Source organism: Callithrix jacchus, chromosome 18 (assembly GCF_049354715.1).
Source record: "Callithrix jacchus isolate 240 chromosome 18, calJac240_pri, whole genome shotgun sequence".
NCBI classification, from domain to species: Eukaryota; Metazoa; Chordata; class Mammalia; order Primates; family Cebidae; genus Callithrix; species Callithrix jacchus.
The window spans coordinates 50,745,480-50,761,372 of record NC_133519.1 but is presented as its reverse complement, the minus strand read 5'-3'; the positions used below and the strand labels follow the sequence as shown (position 1 = coordinate 50,761,372).

The 15,893-nt window shown below is 38.9% G+C and overlaps 1 protein-coding gene across 1 annotated transcript in view; it reads right to left on the bottom strand.

Moving 5' to 3' along the window:
- The window catches only part of LOC128930066 (uncharacterized), a 332,066-nt gene that overhangs the window by 234,263 nt on the left and 81,910 nt on the right, over positions 1-15,893 (bottom strand). The window contains exon 5 of the mRNA XM_078355193.1: positions 3,388-3,411. Coding sequence (XP_078211319.1) covers positions 3,388-3,411 — 24 coding nt within the window. The remainder of the gene's footprint in view (positions 1-3,387; positions 3,412-15,893) is intronic.

Genomic DNA, 15,893 nt, shown 5'->3' with positions numbered 1-15,893 from the left:
TCAAAACTAAATTGAACGCGCTTTCCCTTCTGGATGCCTCACTAATTGGGGAGAACACCAGTCCTAAACATGGGGAATGTACATGGAATTAGGGATGGAAAGATAACAGGACTGGGAAGAGAAGTGAAACTTGTTATTAGAAGTCAGAATTTATTACACGTTTTGTTTTTATCCGATGTAACTGTTGATATCTGTGAATATGAAATTCAAATTTAAAGATATTTTACAACATATAAAAAGTCACCACATATTTCAAACTAAATCTTCAATAACTAAAAGGGATATTGGCCTTTTCCTTTATTGTTAATTGTTTTAACTTTGTTAATAGCTTCAGATTTAGAATTATTACAAACAATTCAGTCGTGAATTTATGTACGTCCACATCTGCATGCATTCTCCTACCCCTTCTGTGTATAGAAAACTTACTAAGAGGTAATCTTTTGTTTCGAACAGCAAATTTATCTGCTCTGGTATATCCTGTTTTTGTGTTACCAAAACCTTATTTTGTGGGAGGCACTATTATCCTTACACATTACTTTGTATTTTCTAGGAAAGGTCTTTCCAGATTTCTTTCCCTCCCTCCTCCTCCCTCTCTGCTTTTTTGGGTTTTTTGGTTTTGCTCTGTTACCCAGGCTGGAGTGCAGTGTTGCTATTTCCACTCACTCCAACTTCCACTTCCCAGGTTCAAGTGATTCTCCTGCCTCAGCTTCCCAACTAGCTGGGATTACAGACACAGGCCACCATGCGCTAATTTTTTATTTTTAGTAGAGACGGGGTTTCACCATGTTGGCCAAGATGGTCTCGAACTCCTGACCTCAGATGATTCCCCCTCTTCTGCCTCCCAAAGTGCTGGAATTACAGGCTTGAGCCATTACACCCAGCCTCCCTCTCTTTTACATGCTGCTGCAGTCACATCAGTTTCAATTTTCCCATGATTTTATTACTTCTCAGATAAGTCTTCCCTGAAAAGTTTTTGGAAAAAAACTTGACAATACTTAAAATTTTAGTTTGTAATTGCACGTCCATTATTATGGTTACTCTGGTGACCTAAAGGCACCCAACCAGACAGCTCTGTCTTCTCCCATTCCTCTCTCCAGACAGAAGTGTTGTCTTTCTGAATAAAAATACGCTGAAGATAAGTTTTAAGAAATCATCCACATTGAAAAGTGTTGACTGGTCTCACTGAAATCTTGTATGCAGAAAAAAATAAAAAACTCAAAATGATTCTTTATCTTACAGATTTGAGGAACTAGGGCAGGAAAGAGGATTTGAGACTTAGTTGAAATACAACTACATTTTTTGTTTAAACAGGTTGAAGCCTAGAAATTAAGGAACGAAGCAAAAGAGGAGGAAAGAGGCTGCCATATAAACAGAATACCGCCAGGCAAAGCCGAGAATCTGGAAATGTTTTCACCGTTTTCTGGGCTCTGAGGACATTTCAGTTCATGAACACAAAGGCGTGTTTTGTTTTTAAAAATTATGTGTTGCATGTATCTGGTTTGGTGGTTTCTGGTGATGGACTCAATTGAGAAGATTACGGTTTAATGATAGGATCACACTTCACCTGTCTTCACCAGACTGTAAGTGCTATGAGGCAGGTTCACAGTCAGCACTGCTCAGCATTGTAGCCTTCGTATAGAACACCATGCACGGCATGTAATAGACACTCACTAACTTTAATGCCTTATTACATTTTGGATTAAAGAAATAATCACATTTAATTCTCAAAAAACCTAACAGAGTTAGATTTAGATTAATGCAAACCCCTCCTACCACTAAAAACCATGTTTTGCAGATGCCATCTATTTTGGAAATTAATATAAAGCTCTTCATACAAGAAATTACTGGGCAATTAGTTGCTGGGCACTGATAGATGCTCAAGTATAGAACACGTGTTTTCTACAACAGAAAATTGTTCTATGCTGAAAGAGAGCCTATAAATCTTTGAGTTCTCTTAATTTACGGAAGAAACCATGGAAGCCCAGAGGGGTTCAGTTATTTCTCCACGTTGCACAGCCAGTTAGTTATAAAACTAGAACAAGAACACTGATCCTCCTCCTCATTACCCAGTCAGAGGTGCGGGTTTGAAGACATCCCATTTCTGTGTAAACAGATACTCAATGTTCCTATTTTTAAGTCATTTAACATTAAGAAACTGATGTTGAATGCAATGGAATAATAAATTATTTCACAATGAATTTGTGGGATAAAATTATGAATTATTTTTTGAAGTCTCAAGTCTTAAAAAAAAAAAAGGCAAAGAAAGCAAGAGAAAGTGCTCCTCTACTGACTGTACTTAAAGGGTCATCTTTATTTCCTTCCTTAAAGTGAAGTACTGTTACCTTCTAACAGTGTTTTTCATACATTTATGATTTTAGGGCAAGGAACAAATTGCTGATTATCTTCACTAATGAAATGTGCAATCATTTCAGTTAGATTTTAAATGGGGCACGAATCACATTCATAAGGACCATTGAATAAATGCCTGTTAGGTACAGTTTAATGCCTTAATGCTTGATTTCTGGTTTGTTTTTTTTCCCCTCTGTGGATGCTTTCTATCACACATTTAGGGAAGTAAGAAAAGTTGGTTTTTCTTCGTGTGTGTGTGTGTGTGTGTGTGTGTGTAATTTATGTATTCAGAAAACTCAGCTCAGTAAAATAAAAGTAAAAATTATGCCTGTATGTAACAAACCCACACACGTATACCATGCATTTAGAGGTGAAACTGTTTTGTTTTTTTTTTAATAAGGAAAGATTTAAAAGTAACCCAACAAAAAAGAGGACTGCATCTCTGACAGTACTGGTTCTCACAATTTTGGTTAAATTCATCTGGTTAATGAAGTAAAATCCTGTGTAGCATTAGTGAGTAACAAATCATAATTAATATCATGCACCTCAGAAGGTTATTCCCCCAACACTTGAGAAAACCACAGCATTTCTTGTCTAAAAAAGTCCAAACTCAAGTTGGCAAATTGTGTTGATAAATTAATGGAGAAAAGCTTCCACTGAGAATAAATTAAAAGCAGCCTTGAAAATACTCTATTATATATTCCTCTTGTAGCAAGCAACAGTACCCATCACTGTATTAGAATATGCTTCTCATTTTTCTGCACATTTACATACATTGTTCGAAGCTGTGAATGCTAATGACAATAAAACAAGTTCCTGCTATTGTAGCATTTTAAGTTTTTTAAATATCGTCAGTAACTTGAAAAAGAATCAGCGTAGGCATGCATGTATGAAAGCATTTTCTTATACTTACAAAGTTGGCTTAACACCATGTATACAGACTAAGTTTTGCTGCTTTATGATTCAGAGTTATTAACTTGTACAGTAAGATCTGAATGCATGGCGGTGTAGATTTTGCATGCTAATATATTTACTTACTTTTTTTCTTCTCTGATATTCTCTCTAAAAGAGAAAGAATTAAGAGGAAATCATATGAGCAGCTAACTATTTCACACTTTAGATTCTCACTTCTACTTTCAAAATAAGAGCAACTCATATCATTGACAACATTAATCAGAATGTAGGTTTACCATTTTTCTCTTCCTTCAGCAATTTTCCATATTCCTACTTTAGATGAGCATGCCTGTTTATGTGATAAAGACAGATGGAGAAGGAGAAAGAAGAGGGATAATTGAAAGGAGATGGAAAATATATTGACATTTAAATGTGGTTTCCTTTCAAATGTTCATCCTACATCCCTTTCATTTGTACTGAGAGGAAGGAAGCAGTGGAGACACCCCTCTTTCATATCTAGTATTTCCTAAGGGCTCACTCAAGGGTCCACAGTCAGCTTCCCCAACACGGGCTAGGAAAAAGACAATGTCCGGAAGGAAGGGTGAAAACTAACCAGACAGGGTAAAGAAGTTCGTGGTGATCTGTTCCTTTCAGTTAAGAGCCAAGGAGCATTAATCTAATTCAGCCATTTATTGTCCTCTGTGGATGGACAGTGCACATCCCATTACCAGAGCCTCTCAATACTCAGGCTCCTGTGTGTATACACCTGTCACCTAACGAGTATGTGAAATACGTGACAGTACCGAGAGAGATAAGGAAAGATGATATACAGGTAAACTGATGGATAAAATAGTGAGAGGTAAGAGAGAGAGACTTAAAAAAAGAGAATCTAAGCATTCGAGTAAGTAAGAGAAACAGCTTACTGTAAGCTGTGATAAGGTTTGGACATAAAGAAAATCATCTGAATGTAATAGCAAGATAAAGTTTTAATCTTATACTTCAGTATATTTTTAAAGAGTTTGTAACTAAATTTTTAAAAAGGTGTAAAGATGTATGGGGAGTATTGTGAGCCAGAAACGTATGTATGTTTTCGGAATGAGCTCTCACACAGTTTACTGAGGTTACAGTCTGTCCTTTCAAGTCATGTTGTGGTCAAAACCTGTGCTGACGTGACACGTTGGCCAGTGCTGCCTATTACACAAACTGCTTTTTGGAATTCAAGAAACTAACTGGAAGTTCAGCAGGAATTGACAGCTTAGCGCCTATTCTATTTCTTCCTCTGTCCTACACTTCAGCTAATTGCAACCCACTGTCTGTCTTGCATACTGTTTTATAATATGTAGGTAAGAAATCCTGCAGTTGGATACCAGAGGCTCAAAAACACAAGTAAACAGCAAAAATGTTTTAACAAGATAGAATCATCAGATTATTGCAAGGACATTTTGTCAAAGAACAGTAAAAGTCATTTCCCCATCAATGTCTACAATACGTAAGGATGGTATGTATCTTACCCGATATTGCTGGAAATAAAATGCAGCGGCAGAGAAAAAACTCCTCCTTAGCCTCCCAAATCGCTTCCAAAAAACTAACCACCCCCTTTCAAGACACTCTATGACTCCGTTGGGTCAAGAGCACAGTTTTCAGCGCTTTCAGATTTGTGTCTGCTGTAAGGGGTATTTTAGAAGGTGAGACACTGAAGTGCTATCTGATAAGCTCATCAGAATGGGTATATGCACCTTGCAAAGTTATTCCTTGGGAATTATTGAATGTGTCTTTGCCAGAACCATAGGCTAGAGCAATCACTGAGGGGGCCGGTAGGCAAAGGGAGAGTAGGTGAGTGAACAGGGAGGGGGACTGGACTGCAAGTAGAAACTGCATTCAACATAAGTCCATTTCTGTTCCGAACTTTCTCCCATTCTGGAAGCCAGATTTTGAGAAAGGATCTCGTCGGAGAATAATAACCAGACTTGGAGTCCGTGTTCTCCATGTAACCACAGTCCTGGGGATGCCTGAAACCTGGGTAAGCGTTTAAAGGCTCTCACCAGTTATTAAACTGGCAATTCACTGTCAAACGATGATGAGCTTAATGGACACATGCAAGTCACGCTTGCAGTATAATTTCAAATTTATTCTTATGAAATGCTTTGCTTCTTTTTAAGATAAATATATTCAAGTTTCTTTTTCCTCAAGTTATCTCATTTTTTTTCTCAGTTACATCTATTCCTTCTTAACACCCATGCCGTCCACTGTCATCAGTATACAGGGTTATCAAGAGATTCCACTGACCACATGTAAAATGAACAAAGACCGCCCTTTGAAAAGTTCACCTTTAAATTCCATTTAGCTGTCTCCCAAATGAACACTCTTACACACTCAAACACACACATATAACCTTTATATCACCCTGGGGACAAAACAACGCCTACCTTTTCAGCCTAAACTCTTTGCAATGCACTCCGCTAGATGATACGGGTATTGAAATGATCAGCGGAGAATCTCAGCTGTCTACATACATGCAACTTTATTCAACCCGTTACTGTTGGCAGTTTAGGTAACTGTTAAGAGACTGAATTGTGGAGTCTGAAAAGCCCAACTCCAGGATCTCCTCACATTACAGAAATTGGAACGAGATTTTTATATTCTTTGTGCCAATTTTCCCTTATCTGTAAATTGGGGAACACAGCAATATCTGCCTCATAGAGCGACTGTTGGGGTAAATGAGGTGATGAACACAAATGAGTTATGTGGATTCTGTTATTCAATATGTCCTTCCAAACATGAACTGGCTGTGAACATATTTCTTATGGTGGAGAAAAACAATCTTTGCAATTAAGGAGACCTGACCTTCGATAGCAGCTGACCAGTTAAATGAGCATGTTACCTGAGACTCCTCTAAACTTCCTTCCTTATCTCTAAAATCGGGCTACCAATAAATACGCTATGAAGACTAAATATGAAGATATGCAAAGTACCACACAGCATCAGATTGTATTATCATCATTCTACAAGACAAAGAAAGGAGCTGGGGACAGTGGTTGGCACCTGTAGTCCTAGCTACCAGGAGGCTGTGATGGAAGAATTGTCTGACCCCAGGAGTTTAAGGCTGCCGTGAGCTCTGATCACACCACTGCACTCCAGCCTGAGAAACAGATCAAGGCTGTGTCTCTTTAAAAAAAAAAGAAAAAAGAAAGCAAGAAAGAAATGGATACAGTAATGCCAATGTGATTCCAGGTTCAGGCAAACAGGAAGAAGACTGGAAACCCTCTTATTTGCCGTCTGCAGGTTTGGAGTCAGTCAGAAAATCTCAAGTCATCTCCATTCCCACCTTCTACAGCACCAATGCTTGTCAATTCTGCCTATAAATAGCTGCTGAATCTGCCTCTTCATTTGTACCACAGCCACCTGGCACAGGCCCCCATCATTTGATTTTTCGGCCACTGTAACAGCCTCTCAGACTCAGTCTGGGCTGCTCTCCATACAGTAGCTAGAATGATACTTTAAATAAAAACCCGGGCATGTCACACCCCTGTTTAAATCCCTTTAGCAACTTCCCATTGTCCTTGGGATAAAATCCAAATCTCTTAATGGGACCTCAGCCAGCATCTACTGCCTCACCCAGCATTTCCCGAGCAGGCTTTATGCCAAAGATTCTGAATGCATTACCCTCCTGGCTCCCAAATTCCACACATGCTCTGACAAAAACACTGTCTTCTCTACTCTCAGCTGAAATACCAGTTCCTCAAGGAGTCTTCTCCTGACTTCACTGGAGGCTCCGAATCACCAAACCCCGTCCCAAATGCCGCAAGGGCACCCTCTACCTCTCCCGGCACAACCTGCAACAACCTTTATTTACATTATCTTGGTAATTTGTAGCTGGAAAAGTTCTCTACAAAAAACATAGATAGGTTCTTCAACCATGTGTGTCTCGTACTCAGCACTCACATAGTGCCTGGCCCTTAGGGATGACTGACACTTGTTAAATGAATGCATTCAAGTGCAACTGCACAGTTCAGTTGTGTGTTCTGTGTAGCACATATGTAACTTGAAGAGAAATAAAAGAATCACATCCCAGTCTTTGACAGATTTCTAATTTTGTTAAGTAGAAAAAAAAACCAGCTTCTAATTTGTTCCTTTTCCTGAAAAAGCATAAAAGAGAACAAATTTAATCATAAGATTCGTCCTCTTTCCTCTCCACTAACATTCAAAATCCCCTTCCACTGTTTCCTCACAGAGCAGCAACTCTGAGCTTTAAGCTAATACTTTCAGATAGAGAATCTATGACTTCTTGAAAGTTAGTAATGAGAAATGAATTTGAAAATAGATGTCCCTTGGGCTCAAACTCCCACCACTCACGTCAGCAGCTACTGGATGCGGAAGACTCTTTCCCTCCCCGTAGTTCCTTGAGCTGAAACAAACAGGCTTTCTACCAGCACCTGGAACACAGCATTCCCCAGTCAGCGGCAGAAGGAGAGTGCCAAGGACTCCAGGCAGTCATCTGTGTCACCCAAGCTAAAATCCACCTCTGGAAAACACATAATAACATCCCCTTAGAGAAATATTAGATGTGCTTCACTGCTCTTTCTGGCATATTCTATCCCACTCTGTCCTCCTCTCTCCCTCTACGCCAGGATCACAAACCTTTTCTCTCAGCAGGAAAGCATGCAAGTCAAATGCCATCAGAATCACTTTGTGTTTCCCTGCAGAGGGGGAAGGAGGGCTCCTTGCATGTGAAAAAGTTATCCCTTCCTAATGGAATGGAGTGACTTTTCAAAGGTCACGAAGCAGCATGCAGTTAGGGGTCATAACACACAGCTAACAACCTGTGGAAAGGAATAAGCCTGGGCAGCCCCTCGCATTGCTGCAGGTCCACTTTGAGGTTTCTGCCATTATCCGGGAGACAGACTCACACTGTGGTTGAGCCTGGCCCCTGGTGCACCGGCAGATGGCTTGGCTGCCTCTACAGCCTTCCTTATGCAGAAACGGCACTATTTCAAATCATATATATATTTTTTTCCTTTATTTTAAAATCCAAAGGATTGAAAAGACCTTTTGTCTGCAGTAAAGCACTGATGACACTAGCATAAATATAACTTGAAAGAAACCTGCTTCTTGGAATTTTTACCTCCCATCCCCATCTCCTCTGGCCAACCCTTGGAAATGCGCTCTTCTGAAAGAATCCATGTTGTGGAGCTTTTCCTGAATAGCCCCACTAGGAGAAGAACATGGCATTTTCACAATGTCAGTGATAAAAGCCGAGGTGAGAAAACTCAGAAAATTTTGGCAGTTTTTCACATTTACTTCAACAGAGAAATAAGTCCAAACCAGATCTCTACCAGCCAGAGAGAACTATTATTTGGAAAAGTATTTGTTAGTACCAGGAACATGAAATGTCTATTTTTGAACTAATAATGTTTATTAGATATGTTTCCCACTGCTCTATATTATTAATTTATACTTTATTTCCTGGGTTACAATGTTTATTATGTTTTAGCTTTATAGATGTTTAAAGAGCTGATTATATAGTTTTAAAGTAAATTAGGTCACTTTGTAATACTAGACTATAAAAGGCTTTTTGAAAACAATAAATGAAAACACTTCTTATATACAATGACAATCAAGTAAGTAAATCATTTAATGATTTATTGGAAAGAATATCAAGTGTGACCATCAGTTATTTTTTTATAGTTGCACAGGTTGCTAAACACAGAAAGAGAAAAGCGTAACATATTAACCCATTCATGTGCTCTGAGAAGAAATTCAATTATTCCAGCAAGAGAGCATACTGTTTAGCTAAATTTATACTAAACACATTTTGGGGTGGCTGCCTAAACCATGGCCCGTACTCTAGAAACTGTCCCCGTCTACAGGCCTCCCTGAAAGTGTGAGTCTGGATACCTGAATTTTTATTACAGGACCCTGACCTCGTGGACACACTGATCGAACTAGGATTGGGAATCTTAAGAGTGGCATGCACAAGCTGGAGTCAGTCAGTTCTCTACCAAGGGTTTCAACACATTTAAGACACACAGAGATAGGAGATACGGCACATGCACACATATCTGGAGACTGAAGTAATAATTCGGGTCACGTTAGTTCTGATGGGTAAACAGAGAAACCCAATCATCACAGATATGTAGAAGAATGGTACAGATATCAACAGAAAGGTAGAGACTGGAAAACACATTCTTTGAAAAGGACAGCAAGATGGGAAGAACAGCTTCTCAGTTCCCAGACCCAGGGATACAAGTATAATGATAGCCACATTCCACACCCCTGTGTTGTACAGGACACAGGAATGCTTCATTGTCTTGAAGCATCTCTTTCTCCCCCAATAAATTACTCCTCCATTTAAGCTAGGTTGAATGAATTCTTCTTGCTTGCAAACAATCCCTGGTTAAAGCAGCGCGCACACATACACACACGCACACATACACACACACATTCTTCCATATTAAGTGAACACTTTCCTGAATGAAGCTGTTTTTTGAAAATCAAACAGCATGTAAAGAAAAATTCAAGTTAGATGCAAATTGGTACTGGTAATTCACAACATTGCCCTAACAAAGGAAATGAAAAACAATGTAGAATTTTTTATTTTATCGTTTATAATTAATGAGTGGATTATATAACACAAAAATGGATCTCAGTGTCATCATAAACAAGCTCACTGTATAGAAGAAAAACCTGATATGCAGCATTTGATGATTTTTGAGGTGTATCCAGTTGCATGCTACCAAGGAAACATCACTGAACAGGGCACTGAGAAGAGATGAGCTCATCAGCTCTCACAATGCTCAGGTGAGCCAGATCCACCAAACACTGGCAGATTCAGGAAAAGAATACTGCATACCGAAATTACTCAGCTAGAAATTACTGGTTGAGTCAATCCACTTATCAGAGCAGTAGAGTATTTAGCCCATGCTGACACAGTACGGGCAGAGCCTGAATTCCAATCGTAGTAGCTAGATGCAGACAATTGTGTGAGTACTACACATATCCTGTTACGTTAGTCAATTCAGGCTACCACAAATTACCAAGACTGGGTGGGTGCTGAAACAACTACCATGAATGTCTCACACTTCTGAAAGCTGCAAAGTTAGAGATTACGGCTCTAGAAGATCCAGTATCTGCTGAGGGCACTCCTGTCGGTCTGCAGATAATCTTCTCATTGCATCCTCACATAAAAGGAAAAGAAACATCTTGTGTTCACTTCCTCTTTTCTAAGGGCAGAAACCAATCATAAGGACCCCAACCTCATGACTTCATTAAGGACTGAAAGCCCAACCTCCTAATACTATCATATTAAATGTCAGGATTTCACCCTATGAATTAAGGAAGAACAGAAATATTCAGTCCACAACACCTACTGAGTCTTTATATCCATATCTTCCTTTGAGTAAGCCCCACCCTACTCTCGAAATTATAAACTAAGGAAGAGCAAAATACAAATTACAGTGGCTCATGCTTGTAATCCCAGCACTTTGGGAGGCCAAGACAGGTGGATCATGAGGTCAGGAGAGGGAGACCATCCTGGCCAACATGGCAAAACCCCATCTCTACTAAAAATACAAAACGTGTATTAGCTGGGCATGGCGGTGCATGCCTGTAATCCCAGCTACTCAGGAGGCCGATGCAGGAGAACAGCCTGAACCAGGGATTCAGAGGTTGCAGTGAGCCAAGATAGTGCCACTGCACACTAGCCTAGTGACAGTGAGACTCCATCTCAAAAAGTAAGAGTCAAATAAACCAAGTATGCCTAGTATTCAGTAGTCAACAGTTTTTAATTTTTATAAGATCCTATATCAAAGTCCAAAAACACTGAAGCCTATCGCAGGGTAATCAAAATCCTAAAAATATATACATGGTGGTTTATCAATTACTAATTAAATTTTATTTTATTAAGTATAATTTATGCCCATATCCCTACCATCCCTTCACACTTCAATAAATTCACAGCATCCTACGTATTTATCACAAAGTAATTAACTGGCATTGGTGAGCATATCCTGTTTTCTGGTATTTTCGGTCTGGGGGTCCATGTACAGGTGATGCAGGTGAACTTGTGCCATGGGAGTTTGTTGTACGGACTTTGTCACCCAGGTACTAAGCCTAGTACCCAATCATTTTTTCTGCTCCTCTCCCTCCTCGCACCCCTCACCCTCCACCCTCAAGTAGGCCCTTGTCTGATTTCTTGCATTTGAAAGTTCTCATCATGTAGCTCCTACTTGTAAGTGGGAACATGCAGCATTTGGTTTTGTTTCTTCAGGAATTTGCTAAGGATAACAGCCTCTAGCTCAATCCTGCGCCTGCAAGATGTATGCGTGTTGTTTTTTAAATATACTCTTCTTTTTCAGAAACTATTCTCACATTTCTAATTTTTAAAAACTCAATCTTTAAATCCCAGAAAAATGTTGTTTCACCCACGAATCTTTCTCAGACTCCTCAGCTAAGGCTATCACATATTCCTGATTTAAAGAGCCTTTTTACCGGTATATCACAGCTGTTACCACAGGCTGCGGTCATTTTCTGTTTACAAATCTGACTTCCCAATCTAACCTTAAAGCTCAATGTCTAACATAGTACCTGACAGAGAATGGTGTTCTACAAATGTTTATTGAATAAAAGAATGAACCTGTTGATTGAAAAAAATCTGATGTTCTATAAGGAAAACTATCAAGTATTTTTCAAGCATAAATGAATAGTGCTGGGATAATTCACTGTAAATCAAAAACAAAAATGACTGATTTTCTTTTTCCAATTAAGTAGACTTAGAAAACAAGGTAGAAGAACCTTCAGTACAAGTACCGTATAACTGTACTTATTCCCAGCTCACCAGTGCTGACAATACCAGAGTTTGTATGTATAATGCTGCCGCCTAAGATACAGTCACCACTAAAGGGGCTTCTCTAATGGGGGAAAGTTGTCTGGTAGCCTTGATGCTAAGGAAAAATTAAATTCACTCAAAGCTTTAAAAATGATAAAGATGGCCGGGCGCGGTGGCTCACACCTGTAATCCCAGCACTTTGGAAGGCCGCGGCGGGTGGATCACGAGGTGAAGAGATCGAGATCATCCCGGTCAACGTGATGAGACCCTGTCTCTACTAAAAATACAAAAATTAGCTGGGCATGGTGGCGCAGGCCTGCAGCCCCAGCTACTCGGAGGCTGAAGCAGAAAACTGCTTGAACCCGGAAGCAGAGGTTGCAGTGAACTAAGATCATGCCACTGCACTCCAGCCTAGTGACAGAGTGAGACTCAGTCTCAAAAAAAAAAAAAAAGACATCACCTTTTAATAGTGACAGCTACTGTTCTACAATTCTACAAACTAGTTTCCCTAATAACATTCTATAAAGGTTTGTGTTTGTATGGGAAGGGAGTAAACAAAAATCATAACATAGTTTAAAATGAGAAAAATCTTGTCACAGTTATTACTCGCTACCCTCTTTAAAAAAAAAAAAAACAGCCTCAGAGAAACTAACTTGCTCTAAAGGACCTCGAACCTGGGCCTTCTTACAATTCAGAAGCCCTTTAACATCTCTACATGTTGTCCCACTGTACGGCTTCCTACTCCTTCTTCTTTCACTGCTATCCTCAGAGAAAATGCAGAAGTTCGCAGTAAGTACCAGCGGATGTGATGGACATGCTGCCGTCCCAAAAAGAACAGCTTCTAGCTGTTCAGATTCACTCGTGACCTTGAGAAAGTCAATTTACTCTGGGCATCAAGTAACCAATATTAAAACAGGAATTACTGTTGTAACACCTTTATTAATGAGTTTGATTAAAATAAATGAGCACCCTGTGTAAAAAAACATGTATTTTGTCTTTGCAGCCCCAAATTGCGACTAGGACTAGATGTGCTTCTGATTTAAAGTGGTCAGAGTTTTGAATTAGCCTATAATCTTATTGGCAGAATATTATAGTCGGGGATTGATAACTCTCATAGATACAAATAAACACATCTTTGCAATTACCTGTTCATAGCTTAATATAGACATCAGAACTAAACTGATGTGTTTCTACTGTCTTTCATTTGTTACATGTGCAGCTCCCTAGTTCATATTTTCCTGATCCAAGGGGAAAAAAAAAAGCCATGTCTCAGAAGTGGGAAACTTGTTCCATAAAAAAGCAGATACGAAATGTTTTCATTTTTATAAATGACTTGCCTGTACTGTTCTCTATACTAAATGGCTCCTGTGATGTGAAGAACTTACAAGCTGAACCTACAAGCCTGCAGTATTGCCCAATATAAACAGTCGTTTGAGGGAATGAAAAAAGTCATTCCATCTTTTCTCTAATCTTTATGATTCCTTCTCTGCCCCCTTTCCATTTTCAACATAGAATGGACTTTTGACTATCACTCTTAGCTCTTCATAATGCAGTACTTCTTCCAAGGCAATTCCATGCATTTAAACTGAGAGGAAATGAAAAAGTGCACCACCAGCTGATTAACCGCCTATCAATATATTTAGATCGGCTTAATTTTTCTCAAATAATTCTGAAATATTAAAAAAGCCCTTGTGCGAACCTTCTAACCTGAATCCCTTAAGAAGAGCAGGAGAAACACCTTTCTATCAGTTTTTCCGGATGCTTAAGGCAAAACCAGCCCTAATTCAAGCTAATAAAAGCGTTGCAAGCATGTGAAAAGCTAGAAGGCTAGAAAACTCGGTCAGGCGAGTTTGATTTTTAAAGCTATAGAAAATTTCAAGAACTTAGTGGCCTAATAAAATGCCTGCCATCAGGGCTGTGTTTATGTCCTTGCAAACACATTTTGTGATGACACAGATAGTTTCTGTACTTGACTAACTGTATCTGTGCTTCCACCCAGCTTTGTCAAGACATTTTTTCTAAATTCCCAAACACTGCTTGATCAATAGCAGCTCAATATCATTCATGATTAGTGCGGAAGTGTTCCTTCACTTTTATGGACTCTTAAGGCTGACATAGATTACAAGGTTGGATTTAACCCTATTAACACATAACAGGAATTAAAATCTTACACTGCAAATTCAGGCTGTACCATTCCCCCGCTGGACCCCTGAAACCCTTCACTCTTTTCCTCCCGTGCTGTGCCACTGTTACATTTTTGCAATTGTTCAAAAATTTCTCCATTTTTCTCAGCTCCCCCCATACATATCCTCTTACCTTTAGTTGTCTTCACCTTGACCTTTTAAAAGGTGTAGTCCATCTACCAGCTGATTAACTGCCTATCAACATGTTTAGATCACCTTAGTTTTTTTCAAATAATTCACAAATATTGAAAAAGCCTTTGTGTGAAGCTTCTGAGCTATTTAAATTTTTAATCTGTCTATGTACACATTTTTCTATACATTTAGCCATCCTATCTTTTTTGTCCTTCCACTTCAGAATTTGCCTTCTAGGGAGTAAAGCCTAGTCTGACCCTTTTGTCACATTTTCTGAAATCTTGCTTGTTCCGGTTATTCTCTCATTTGATCTTTAAGTATTTTCGTTCTTCTTTCCTTTTTTATTAGACCCATGCCCAATTCTCTAGCCTCAAATCCTTTCCTTGACCTTGATGTAAAGTCACTATTTTTTCTATGCTTTATTGCATTTGTTCCCATTTTTAATTACAATAGTAGCTGTTTTTCACTTAAAGATTAAAAAATAAAAAATTTTAAAAACAAAAAAAGACCAATTGATATCATACCACTCAATAATAAATGGTGTTATTATTTTAAAGTGTCCAAAAATCTGTATGCAAATATATTTAATGAAATTGGTCATTTATATGGTTTTGCTGTGTCCCCACCCAAATCTCATCTTGAATTGCAGCTCCCACAGTTCCCACATGTCATAAGAAGGACCTAGTAAGAGGTAACTGAATCATGTGTCTGGGTCTTTCCTGCGCCATTCTCTTGATGGTGATTAAGTCTCATGAGATCTGGTGGTTTTATCAAGAGGACTTCCCCTGCACAAGCTCTCTCTTGCCTGCCAACATGTAAGACGTGACTTTGCTCCTCCTTTGCCTCTGCCATGGCTGTGAGGCCACCCCAGCCTCATGGAACTGTGAGTCTATTAAATCTCTTTTTCTTTATAAACTACCCAGTCTCAGGTTTGTCTTTATTAGCAGCATGAGAATAGAGTAGTCATATACTATAAATGCATATTTCATTTACCAATATTGATCACAAATGCCTCCTTTCCATGTCAACCGAAGTAAATCTTTTTCATTAAAGTGGTTGTATTTTGTTGGACTGTATGAGGATTTAATCAAATATCTGTGTGGGTTGCATCAGTTAGGAATTTGATTTTCCTATTACAAACAATGCTGCAATAAAAATGTCTTACTGCCATCTTTGCATACTCACGCGATTCTAACCTTACAGCATGTCCTTGAAGAACCCTGAGAAACATTTTGTAAGAGTAATTTATGATACAAGTGGATAAACTCTGTCAATTCAACTCTTCAACTATTTGTAACAGGAGTCTGTTCATCGCTGCTTTAATAAAAGTGCAGTCTCAGAATGAACTGTGACATCTTAATGATCAAAGAGTTTTATCACTCTTGATGCCTACGCAATTGGATAATGGCCTTCCCTTTCTTCTGGAAACTCTCTCCTCCTTGAATAATTTCCAAGACATTACAATCCCAAGTTTACCTCTACTATTCTTACTCTTCTCTTCTGCCCACTCG